The sequence below is a fragment of the Paralichthys olivaceus genome, chromosome 23 (assembly GCF_024713975.1).
Source record: "Paralichthys olivaceus isolate ysfri-2021 chromosome 23, ASM2471397v2, whole genome shotgun sequence".
In the NCBI taxonomy this organism is placed as follows: Eukaryota; Metazoa; Chordata; class Actinopteri; order Pleuronectiformes; family Paralichthyidae; genus Paralichthys; species Paralichthys olivaceus.
Genome location: NC_091115.1, coordinates 9,791,097 through 9,803,838, shown reverse-complemented (window position 1 = coordinate 9,803,838; position 12,742 = coordinate 9,791,097). Strand labels below are relative to the sequence as shown.

General features: G+C 44.3%; 1 protein-coding gene across 15 annotated transcripts in view; it reads left to right on the top strand.

Annotated features, from left to right (window-relative positions):
• The window catches only part of foxp2 (forkhead box P2), a 103,442-nt gene that overhangs the window by 28,695 nt on the left and 62,005 nt on the right, over positions 1-12,742 (top strand). For 9 of the 15 annotated variants that reach the window (XM_069519379.1, XM_069519381.1, XM_069519377.1 and 6 more), the window contains exon 4: positions 12,507-12,693. The exons of 1 other annotated variant lie outside the window; for it this stretch is intronic. In XM_069519379.1, coding sequence (XP_069375480.1) covers positions 12,517-12,693 — 177 coding nt within the window. In that variant the 5' untranslated portion in view covers positions 12,507-12,516. Of the gene's footprint in view, positions 1-1,922; positions 2,215-3,710; positions 3,840-12,506; positions 12,694-12,742 lie in introns of those variants that run through there. 5 more of the 15 variants (XM_069519378.1, XM_069519375.1, XM_069519376.1 and 2 more) reach the window with 5 other exon arrangements.

Here is a 12,742-nt window from a genome sequence, read left to right as displayed (position 1 = left end):
CAGCCACACACACACCCCCCCCCTTCTCTCTCTGTTTCTCCTCTCACTGTTCTGCTGCCACCACATCAAGACGCTGGTGGGCCTGTTTGTCTCCGTTGACCTTGGCGGCAGAAAGCAGTGGGAGAAGAGACGCGGGGAGAACTAATACCTGAAGGGAGGAGGAGGCATGCAGTTGTCACAGATGTGTCGAGCTGGGCAGAACGTTCGCCAGAGTGAAGCGAGCGTTTCTCAAGGCCAGAGGCCTCTTGTTTGTCTTTTCCAGTGAGGCATTGTGAGTAGTTTATTAAAGGGGCTGAAGGAGGTTTTGAGCCTGGAGCCCTCGGAGCTGAAAGAGAAATGGGAGAAATTACTGGCATAATGTGAATGCTTAGAGCAATTAACAGCAGTTGCATTATGTTAGCTCTCTTTCCCTCTCTCTCTCTCCCTCTCTCTGTCGCTCTGCTTTTTTTCACTCTCCCCCTCTGTCTCCCACTTCCTTCTCTCCCCTTCTCTCTCTCTTGCTGATTGTTTAGTGTTTACCCTCGCCGCCTCAGAGCTCAGACAGTTGACAGTAATAAAAATGCTACATCTTTTGCTCTCTTAATAATGATATCACAAGGGCTGAAATATGCTCCAGCTGAGCCGCAGAGATAATGTACTATTCAGAGCCTGTTAAATCATGCCAGTGCACTAGTCAGAGCTGCGAGTTCAAGTGGTCTTTACCCCGCGCTGGGGGCTACATCTTTTCCTAAATAAATCTGTCATTGTTGCCCTGGGTGCCTCTCCTTTAAGACATAATAGTTCATGCACTCCCTGTAACCTCACGCTGTGGATGCCTGCGTCCATGCACACGTGTGAGTGAATATGATTTTGGGAGTTGCAATTCGGTCAAAATTTAGCCGTCTTTACTTTGCATTTGTGTATATGGCACAAACTTGTATTTAAAAAAAAAAACAAAAAAATGTACTGAATCTCTCAGGCCCATGTGGCACACGGAGTTGGTGGCAGATGGACGGGCTTTCTGCATCTGCTGTGTGCAGACTGGGGGCTTTGTACTCGTCTCTCCTGGGGAAGACCGAGCCTTTCTTCTTGCCAGTAGATTCCTGTCTGTTGGAGCGACTAAGAAAAACATCTGTGGCATGCAGAGGGAGAGAGAGAGAGAGAGGGAAAGAAAATTGAGGGATTGGCAAACACCAGTAGCCTTAAATGTTTCATCTTCTTGCCTGTTGTGCATTGTTTACAGTTGAGGGGGGGCATGTCGATAAATCACGTTCAGCACTGCTTAATTCAGCTCAGCGGCTTCTTTAGCAGGGGATGGGGGGGGGGGCAGACTGGCAGTGTGTGCGGTTTCCTGTGAAAGATATTGAGGTAATTCATTAGGAGCGACTTGTTCAAACATCTCAATCTTCATGAGAGACATCTGCACGGACACGTTTTGACTTCAATCAAGCAGCAAATTAATTTTTTTTTTTTTAAAGGTGGCAGTAAAATATTTGCTAGTTTGTGTTTTAAATTTGCTTCAGTTTAATATCGTCCCTTCCTGTTGACTCCCTATGGCGAGAATTCTTCTTTTTCTTAAGTTTTATAAAAAGGTGTTTTCAGTTTAAATGGTGGTGATAACATAGTCAGAAAAAAAATCATCTTAGCATTTTGTCAGTAAAAGTGAGCGAGCGCTCGACATGTGGAGGTCTCCCCAAGCCCTGAACCTCTGTGGTCTCCCTCCCCTCTCGGATTCCTCTACGAAATGCCTCCTCTGAACCCCCCCCCCCCCCCTCGCCTTTACACACACACGCTCCGTTGCCAACTCTCACCACCCTCCGCCTCCTCCTCCCCGCGACCAGCCCCCCTACCCCACCGATCAAGCGACTGGTTTTTGTGTACTATTGGTCCTCGGGCGTCAAAACAATCCAGCGGGGCTGCCTGACTTGTTTTAATTAGGCAGCACTGAAACGGCAACTGTCTCTCAGACGTGACCAGGCAGAGGTGCTCTCTCCACTACTGTAAATACCGCTGTAAATACTTCTCCGGTGATGTCTTTGACAGTAAGCGTCAGCTAGTTCCTCTCCTTTTTTCTTTTTTACTTTTCCCCCACTTTTGATGCTCTTTTCTACCAGTGGCATTTCCATCCCCAGCTCCTCGTTTTTTTGATACATGCTAATGCTTCCAGTCTTCTGAGAATATTTCTTCAAATGCTTCTTACCGGGGAGAGTGGATTTCGCTCTGATTGTTTTAAAGGTAGGTCATTTTATCCGGCACTCTCTCCTCCACGGACTATTTATGACTTTGTCTGGATGTGTGCTCGTGGTGTCGTAGCAGTGCTTTGTGATCGCTTATTACTCGGTAATGCATGGATGTGAGGAGTGTTTTAGAGAGTCCTATACACTCTGTGCCAGAGCTCCGCGTGGAGGCTTCAAACCACCGCTTAGCCCTTTACTAATCCCATTCAGGCTTTTTTACATCTACACACACACAAGCACGCACACACTCACACACATACACACACACACACTATTGGAGCTGAGAAGGAAAGGCACTGAACTGCACTAAAATAAAGCCAGACCCACGTACCTCTGCAGCGAAATGCACCTCTCGTAGCGGCGTCCTCCAGCTCTCCTCCTGCCTACTTTTGCCTCTCGTGCGGAGAGCCAGTCCAGCAGGTTGTGTGTCTGAGTGTGTGTATATGTGTGTGTGTGTGTGTGTGTGTACTTGCATGAGAGAGCGAGAGAGAAAGGAAGAGAGAGTGTTCAGAGAAGCAGATGTGTGATAAGAGCAAGAGCAGCGCGGAGCCGCCTGGTAAGCAGGGAGAGGCGGCAAGCATCCTGCGAGGAGTCACTATGCTCCCCGTGTGAAGATCCCCTCACACTCCCTCACATGCTGAACACACACACACTTCCATTCACACATAGGACCCACCCACACACACACACACACACACACACACGGAGTACTCTACACACAATTCCTCTCACACACGCAGGTTTTTACATTTTTTTAATTTTTACTTTTAAAAAGTAGTTGATACAAACTAGAAGAATCTGATTTAGGGTCAATCACCAAATAAAAAGACATTAAAATAAAGATCTAACTAATAAGTGTCACATCTCCTTTTGAAAATAAATCAAGTGGGCGAATGAAATGATAAGTAGTGTTTTCCGGTAATTGTGATATATTTCATCGGTGGCAGGCAAAAGAAATGATGGCGTAATTATTTCCAGTGTGGAGAGAGAAAGAGGCTACCGTGTCCCTGTCATAAATTTCCATTTTGTACACTAACCCCCCCCACCCCCCTTCTTCCATTCGCACACTCACACACACACATGCTCTCCCTTCACTGTCCCCTCTCTCAAGCCTCTCCTATCGGGGCCCGCACGTCTGACCCACACAGGGGGCCCCCGGTCGGTAATTGCCCCGGTGACAACTGGAAATGATAGAATAATTGTCAGGAGAGGCGTCTGGGCTTTCTTTCTTTCTTTTCTTTCCTTTTCTTTTTTTAATGGGAGGTGAGGGTGATTTAAGTATGCATGAATGGCATGGCAGTGGTGAGGCAGCGAGAGTGGGAGAGGAGAGGAGAGAGCGGAGGGGGGAGAGAGCCGGGGAGAGGCGGGGGCTCTGGTGGTGTTGGTGGTGTTGGGTGGCGGGGTGTGTATGTGGGGTGGGTGGGTGGGGGGGGGGAGCCGGCTTGTTTATGATGCCATCCCCCATAAACACGGCTGAAGTGATGACACAGATAGTGTTGCCTCTCCACGCGGTGACACCAGTCGACTCGCGGCGGTCGCTGCGAGACACCCTCGGCAGCGGCAGTGGCAGGGGCAGGCACTCTGCTCTCTCTGGTCAAGCTCTCTGGCACTCCTCACTTTCAGGTAAAAAAAAAAGTAAGGCAGACTCCATCCATCCATCCATCCATCCATCCATCCCTCCCTTCATCCATCCCTCCATCCATCAATCCTCTTGTCATTCCGTAGTCCTTCAGGCTCTTGGCTGGTGTTTTAATGGTTGTGTTTTATTGCCGGGCTGCGTCTCTCTTCCCCGTTGGTCGTCCCACTGTGTAACCGTGCAGCCGTGGTCTGCGGGCTCTGTTAATCTGCTGCTTAATTAGTGCTGATGAATGGCTCAGTGTGAGTGCCTGTGTGTGTGTGTGTGTGTGTGTGTGTGTGTGTGTGTATGTGTGTGTGCGTGTGTGTGTGGCTTTGTGTGTGCGTGCATGCAAGTGAGTGTATGTGCTGATGTGGCTTTGTGTGTGTGTGTGTGTGTGTGTGTGTGTGTGTGTGAACTCTCACTGTTATTTCCTGCTCTCGTTGAGTCTTTTTTTAGACTTTGCTACTAGTTTGCTGAGTTAATCATTGATCATTAAATATCAAGAGGACAGATTCACCACTATGGTTAAACAGAATAAAAAGGGCACAGCCACTCTAATAACCTTTCATACGCTGATAACAATCAAATATTAATCAGCTGCAGATATGTGTGTGTGTGTGTGTCTGTGTGTTTTGAGAGGGCAAGGCTTTTACTTGGAAGTTTGACTTATTTGTTTTTCTCCGGTCTTTAGGCGTGGGAGGAAAAAAAAACTCTTTGGAGGAGACGCTTAGTTTGAAGAGGAGAGAGGTCACGAGACTGATAATCGGTGAAGCACTAATTATCTTTATCAAAGACGAGCGGGATAATTTGTTTACTTAAATATTGATGAGGGCGGGCGAGGCATGGTATTGGGCTATTGTGGGCATATTATTAACATTTCATAGGGCTTTGTGCTGGAATGCGAAAGGGACTCCTCTTCATAATTTAATACCCTAATGCATAATGAGCTATGTGATTAGCTCACATGGAGAATTGGCCAAACTCCATTTTGAAGGCAGATAATTTACATTGTTCTCCAGAGTCTTGCACATAATAGGTTCTTTAGCGCAATAAAATTAAATGCTACACATTTTATATTTCAGCTTACAAATCCCCCTGGCGTTATCCCCGTCTTCTTTTTCTCCCCCTTTATCCACATCTGTCGCATTTTGCTTGAAAGAGAAATTTTTTTTTGTTTAACTAAAAACACATGTTTACCCACATGTTTTATTTAGAACGCACGCCAGCCAATTAACACTGTTCATTAGTGGCACCGCGTTATTTGTTTTGAAAGTTTAACCAATCACTTTGTTATGCTAATTGTGATGTAATTTAATTTGAGTTCCCGTAATGATGATGCCGCTATTATCCACATAAATGATGCAGTTAAGCAGCGCGGCCTCATTTGCATGTGCTTGAAGGGGGGAAGAGAGGCTGAGAGGAGCCGGCTCACCCGTATCACTCTGCTTTAATTTTCCACCTCTGTTCACTCCTGCCCTATGGGTCTTCCCGGCCTGTCGCTGGCTATTGATGATCAGCACTTTTATCTGAATTTTTTTATTCTAATGACAAAGAGGCCTTTATTTTGTCTGCTGACAAATTTGTAGAAGTGCAGTGTAGGGAAATTAAATAATGGAAATACGAGACTATTAAAAAATGCAAATGATTTCTGTCTTTTTTTTAAAGTCGACGTTTCAAACATTAAATGAACAATCGATTCGTGGGGCCCCCCTCCACACACACACACCTACATTCACGCCCCCTCTCATTTTTATTGGCTCTTTTTTTGATGGTCGTGGGGGAAAGAGTGGCTTCTTGAATTCAACATTTCCATATCAAAGTGGTGCTTTGTTGGCAAGGGCTTAATTTTTAATCTGTTGATTCCATCATCATCGTTTTTTGCTCTGTGTGTTATTTAAATTGAAAGGTGCAGACAAGCAGTCGGGCACTACGCACTGTCACCAGTCTGTATTTTTGGTCAATCAATTTCTCACAAGGAGCAGGGGGGGGGATCCTTTCTTCAGAGCAGTTTTTAAAAGTCCCCAACCAGGCATGGAGAAAGTGTGACTAAGCCGGTGGTAAAGATTGCCCCATTTGTTGTGGCTTTGACTTTTGTAAATTTCCCGTGGAAAGATAATTTTTTCCCCTGACCAGTCCCCCCCCCCCACTGTTATGCTCCTAATTGGTTACATAAATCTTGTCTGGTATGAATGAGGAATGTTGCGGTGTTGTCAACTGCAATCTTCACCCTTATTTACCAATTCATTAAGATCTATCGATGCAGGACTGCTGAGGGGGAATGACAACATAAATCAGAGTTGGAGACATAATGGCCCTAATCAACCAGAAATAACTGGAAATGTCACAATGAGCTATGTCTCTGTAGCCGCGCCGGCCACGGCTGGCTCCCCGTGCCTGTCCGCTGGATGTGCCGCGCTGTGGCGAGGACCCGGAGAGTCAGGCCAGCAACTGTCATTACCTTCTCTGACTGTTCTCTTCTCCCCTCGACAGCATAAAAAAGAATTTGTCCATTTTCTTCTCCTTTTTTTTTTACAGCTCGTGCTCTGTGTCAAAGCAGCTAAGTCCTGATTGCTGACACAGAATAAAACGCCTCTTTTCCGAGTGGGAAAACTTCCCCGCGAGAGGTCTATAAATACAGTCAGGTCGGAAGTACCCCTGCGTTCGACGGTGCACCTCCTCTGCACTCGGTAAAGATGATTGGATGAGACAATGAGGCCTCCCCTCTTTATAGGTCAATTAGCCCTGATTAGGGGGGCCGAGTTAATTAATGGAATTGGCAAGTATGCAAATGAGAGACGACTGATCAGCTTTCGTCACTGTCTCGCTCGCGCACGAGTTGGGGCCATCTCCTGCATCAGCAGAGTGAGGAGCCTGATGGGTAAAAATGTAAATGATATGGGACGAGCCTAAATGCTGGAGAAAACTCTCCTCCTCTTTTTTACTCTTTCTGTGAGGTGTGTGTGACAGACTCGCACATTTATTCCTGCAGCACTGTTTTTTATTCATAAATAAATTCTAATAAAATTAAATTTGATCTCAAAGTATTTCTCCTATTTTTTGTCAGTAATTGGATAGTCTGTGTACAATAACTGTTTAGCCATTGTGGTATTTCAGAGCGGGTTGTATTCATATAAAAAATGAATTTGTATTAACGTAGTATCATGTGCACTATTCATGTGTGCCTCTTGCATTTGATTCTGAGGAGACATTGTGCGGGACGGCACAATTGAACATGCACTTTACACTCTTTCCTCTGGTTTTCTTTGTCATTTCCCTTCTCTCTCTCCGCGCTCCACAAACACTGACTGCTCACACACGCTCACACACTCCATTCAGGGACGCTCACACACACTCTGGCAAATAGTCTGTCTTTTATCTTATTCTGTCTCATCTCCTTATGGTAAATAGAAGAGAATTAAGTTCTGAACATTTCTCGACTTGAACGCCCTCCTATCACAGAACTACAATTTATTGTCGGCTCAAATGAAGAATTGAAATATGACTGAGGTTTTTGTCAACGTGGGGCTCATTGGACAGGAGATAACCACATTTGATTCTGTTGCTTTGAATAATGTTAATCCTGGAGAAAAAAAGGCAAAGTCCATTATTCACATTCATCTCTTTTCATTTGGCCCCACTCCTGATTTTGTAAATATGATTTCTTCAGCCCCCTTTTCTCTCCAAAGCAATCTTTATTCACTGCTGAAGCACTTTTGAAATTCCTATATCTGAGAGCAGAAACCATTATCATACACAGGTTTATAAGAAGTAGTCATTAATGCCCCTTTATGGTGGCTCCTTAGTGCCAAAAAGGAAGCTTTTAATTCTAAGGCACGACACCCCGGCTTTGCCTTATTTAATCTGGGGGACTGGGTTTTGTCGAACGCAGCTTTCCAAGTGGTCGTTTTTCCATCTCCGACACCAGATTCACTGCTGAGGGCTGTAATAAACTGCCTGTGGTGTTCCTGCGCTGTTACAACTTGCTCCCAGAAAAAAAATTACACTTCACCCAAGTACAAACAAACATATGATCATAATGAAATATTTGTCAAAGGCATAAATCTATGCACAAAGTTATTTTAAACTCTTATTTTTACCTTTCATTATTTGGTCTTGGATTAAATTCATCACTTTTAAATTGCGGTGGTTTTAAGCAATCGTTTTTACAGTCAGCACATATGTGGCATTTTGATTTATTAAGCAATCTGAAGTATTGAATATGGGAGCCCTTGCCCTTGCCCAGTTACTTCTTTATTTTGTATGCAGAGTAACTTATGGCAATGATGAATTAATTTCACTCAAGCACAGAATCTGTGATTATTTTAAATGGTAGCCGTATCTCCACTTGATCAGGGAGCTGTGAGGAGTCAGCAGACTGTGAAATGTAATTTCTATTATTATTATTTCTTTATTATTTTGATCTCGCAAGAATCACGAGAATTCCAGTCGGCCACCTGAAATTCGAGCTGGTAATGAACGAACGTCTGGGATCACAGATTTACAGGTCACTTCTTTTTTCTTTGTCATCCTACAATGAAAATATTTTTTGCAACTCATGCATATTCGATGGCGTAATGGATCAGTGTTCTAGATAGAGACGCAGCGGAGAACATGCTCATGCTGAAAATGGATCGTCCAGAGACTCCAGTGTCACGCCTGTTGTGTATTAACAACGTATCATGCGTGTGTGCGTGTGTGTGTGTGAGGGTGAGTGTGTGTTGAATTCCCCAGTGTTCCAGTGCTGGAGCACAGCAGACAGCTGTGTATTCCCACTAGATGGATGGCCAGTGTCATAGTGTGTGTTTACTGCACATGATAGAGCGGGAGACAGGCCAGGTAATGAGGCTACATTAAGGGCTTTTAGAGCTTGCAAACAAAGATGGAGGGCTGCTTCTTTCCCCTTTAATGATAGGTGTGTGTGTGTGTGTGTGTGTGTGTGTGTGTGTGTGTGTGTGTGTGTGTGTGTGTGTGTGTGAGAGACAATGAAAAGGCTTGGTTCTCCTTACTCACATCTTTTGTTGTGTCACTTCTCGGAAAGACAGAAGGGTGAATTTCTCCCGATCTCTGGGCCAAATGCGTCGTCAGGACCCTGGATTCTGATGGAAGAGGCAGATTTGCGTAGTTGTGAGATTCAAGTGTAAATATTTGCTAGAGCTGAAGAGGAACAGCAAGCGAGGCCATGGCTGCACAAGGAATGAGACAAAAGCTGGAGTTGGACTGAAGCTCTGCAAATAAAATGTCCGTCTTTGTCTCGCCTTTGCTCTATCAGGAAATACCTTTCTTTCCGCTCAGTCCTGAGTAGAAACGTTGGGAGCCATCAGAGACGGTTGACAGCAGTGAATTTAGAGTGTTATCTCCGTCTCTCGCTATCTTCCCACCACCCCACAACCTAAACACTTAGTATCACTATCATCTTCCTTCCCAAAGCTATACATCTGCAGAATTACCAGCATATTACAAGGGCAATGACAGCTTTCCTCTCTGTTTCCGATCGTGATAATAAGCAGTCTAGGTTCTCCCTCATTGGAAGATTATGGCTTGAGGAAATGGCATCAAATGGTGGGTGTGTTGAAATGCAGGACACCAGCAATTTATGGGATGTCAAACACACGTGTGGGCAAGCCAGCAGCCTCACTCATGCGGTATTAAGGCTGCCTAACGCCGACGCGGCCTCAGTCGATATCGTAGCCCCGGGTGGCGTGGCTCCTTACGACCCAGTTGGTTTAGGGACAGCCTGAGCCGGGGTCAGGGCTGGTAGTCCTCAGGGGGAGAGGGTGCAGGGTACGGAGAACCTGCGGTGGGCACACACATGCACAAGTGTAGATACACACTTGCACACAGTCACACCCTCAGGTGCTGAATATTGTCACTATCTGTCTCTCTTGAGTATTGTGTGTGTGTGTGTGTCTCTGTCTGTGTGTGTGTGTGTGTGTGTGTGTGTGTGTGTGTGTGTCTCTCTCTCTCTGTGACAGTTCCATCACCCCCACAGTCAGATCTGCAGCTCGGTCGCCCGCTCATCATTGCAGCCCGACTGTGTTTCTAATTGACATTCTAATTGGCAGATTTGAATGCCGCCTTTAGATGGCTAATTAATTTATCTCACCGCTGTCATTAAGGTTAAAGCACCATCTGATCTCTGCGAATATACTTTGCATATATCTGCATTATCATTATGTCTCAGTTACACATATTGCACAGATTTTATTTTGGAGGAGACAGAGGAGGGTGGATTATAGTGCAGAGATAAAGATGGATTTTATAATTTTTTTATGAAATTAAAATTACGCTTTTTTAAATTTCTTTAAAAATTTCTGTTTATCATATTCATGGTTTATTGTATAAATTGAGCACATTAAGAGCAGATAAAATGTGTTAATATCAAAGCAGCAATTTTCCCCTGGACGTCCACCGTAGTTTTCATTGAGTTCAGATATTATTAAAAATCCTTATTTCCTCGTCTCATATATACATACATATATCTTCAAGTTTTCTGAACATCCATCGCCTAAGAAAGAAAGCAAAAAAAAAGAGAGCGAGAGAGATCCTGTCTCCATTAGAATGTTCATAAAATCGTAGTAAAGGCAATCAGACAGTCTTTCTCTGAATATTTTAAACATTGGCCATGTAAAATTTATGCCTAATTTGAATACTTATTAGCCGGCTGATCTCGGCTGCAGCCTTGAGTTTCTTATGCTGAGATTCATCACCGGATTGGATGTCACATTGTGCCAGCTCTCCTACCCTCACCCCTCACAAAAACCACCACCTCCCTCCCTCCCACACACTCTCCCTTTTCTCCCTCTCCCATTCTTTTCCCTCCATCACCCTCCGCCCTCTCCTCTGCGCTCCTGTCCCCCTCTCTGTCTTTTTTCCTGCGTCTCTTTCCATCAGTAGCGAGCGGCATGGTGTTAAACAGTGGCCTGTTTGTTCACAAGCATGCCTTGTCCCGGCCTCTTCCCTATTTACTTGTGTCCCGGGCAGCTGTCGCCCTGCTCTGTGTAACTGCTCGGCCCTGTTTGTTCTCCCCTGGCTGGATCCTGTTTATCCTGGCTGTAGACATCCTTTAAGGCCTGTCCTGTATCTGCCCCTTGTCAAACACACACACGGAAGGACATGGACACACTTCTATTAAAACTGGCCAAAGAACACACATGTGCACACATGCCCGCAAAAACACACACAGTCGTAATCATTATCCGTCTTTTGTTGCACGTGTGGTTTTATTGCTCCTGCACATGTAATCTATTATGTAAATGTTAATGTAAAAGAGGCAAAACTGCTGTTAAAGTAGGAATGGGAATAATGGCATGAAAGCAAACTTCCTCCATAATATTTACTATATTTTTTTAATAATTTAAAATATTAACGTCGTAATTTATTTTATTTTGTATACAAATAAAAAATTTGGCTCATAGAGACAGAGAAAAATCAATACTTCCATCTTCAGTTGCTGTTTGTCACTTATTTATTTATCGTGTGTGTCCACTGATGTTGGGTTGGGGTCGTCTCTGCCCCAGTAAAGGTGCAGAGCATTAAATCCAGGGGAAATGATGAAACATTTATTACTGGAGAGAGAGAGAGAGGAGGTAATATGCATAATTTATGCTGTTTTTAGCACAATCATTAGTGATATTTGTGATAGATTTTTTTCCCCCTTTTCTCTCCTCCTTTCTTTCCATCTCTCACCAATTTCCATATCTAATAAATATGACAGAATTAATTTAATATCTCATCTTTATTTACTGGGGTTTTAAAGGAATAGCCTCAGATTCTACATTGCCCACCACTAAGTTTTAATACAGCTCAACATCTGGTTTAATTGTGTCCTGTTGAGAGCAGCAATATTTTTTTCTGTGAAATATCACAAATAAAAACTGAATATATGAGCTTTGATTAAAGGGGGAAAAAGCCAATAAATGAGACATGAGCATTGATGGGAGCCTGCGAGGCAGATTTTATTTAGCCACAGCAAAGACGACAAAACCATCACAGCGTTCATCACAGCCCTGCACCATGTGATGTGGCACCTCCTCCTCCTCTTTCCTCCTCCTTCTCCTGCCCCATCCCCAAATTTTAATTTTGCATGATTAGCTTTGCGTCATTAGGCAACTTCATTCAGTTGCGACACTAAAAATCTGGCAGCTTCAAGACGACAGTTATTTTAAGAGTGCTGCCCGTGCTTCTCTTTCTCCTGTGTGTGTGAGTGTGTGGTGCTGCCTGGCTGTCTCAAAGTGGAATGGAGATATTGAAAAAGCATTTTGAATCACACGTTTGTTCAAGCTCGTTTTGTTTTTACTTCTTACAAATGTATTTCTATTTAAAAGAATAGTAATTAGAAAAGTTTCAAGAAACCAAGCCAAGTGCTTTGATGTTTACAAATTTTGTGGATTAAAAACATTTGCTATATTTAGGAACCCCTCCCATTTCTAATAGCACCAGGATGTGCATCTCTTTGTATTGCTTCATTTACACAATGAATGCATAATTGCTCCTCCTGCATCCCCCCCTCTCTTTCTCCTTTTCCCCCCTCCCTCGTCTTTAAATGCTTTAATTTGCAGAGGGGGGCCGAGGGCTTCATAATGGAAGCGTTAAAAAAAAAAAAAATAGGAGGGAAGAAGGGGGGAAAATTGTAAGAAGGAGAGCCCTAACCGGTGCCTCTTAATCACTTCTAGGTTTTAAATCATGATGATGCAGGAGTCGGCCACAGAGACAATAAGCAACAGTTCAATGAGTCAAAATGGAATGAGCACCCTAAGCAGCAGCCAATTAGAGGCTGGCAGTAGAGATGGGAGATCAAGCGCTGGTGACACGAGCAGCGAAGTAAGCACAGTCGAGCTGCTGCATCTGCAACAACAGCAGGTAAGTTGTGTTTCTCCCCCGTCTCGTTCATGCTGCTCTCTCTCTCTCT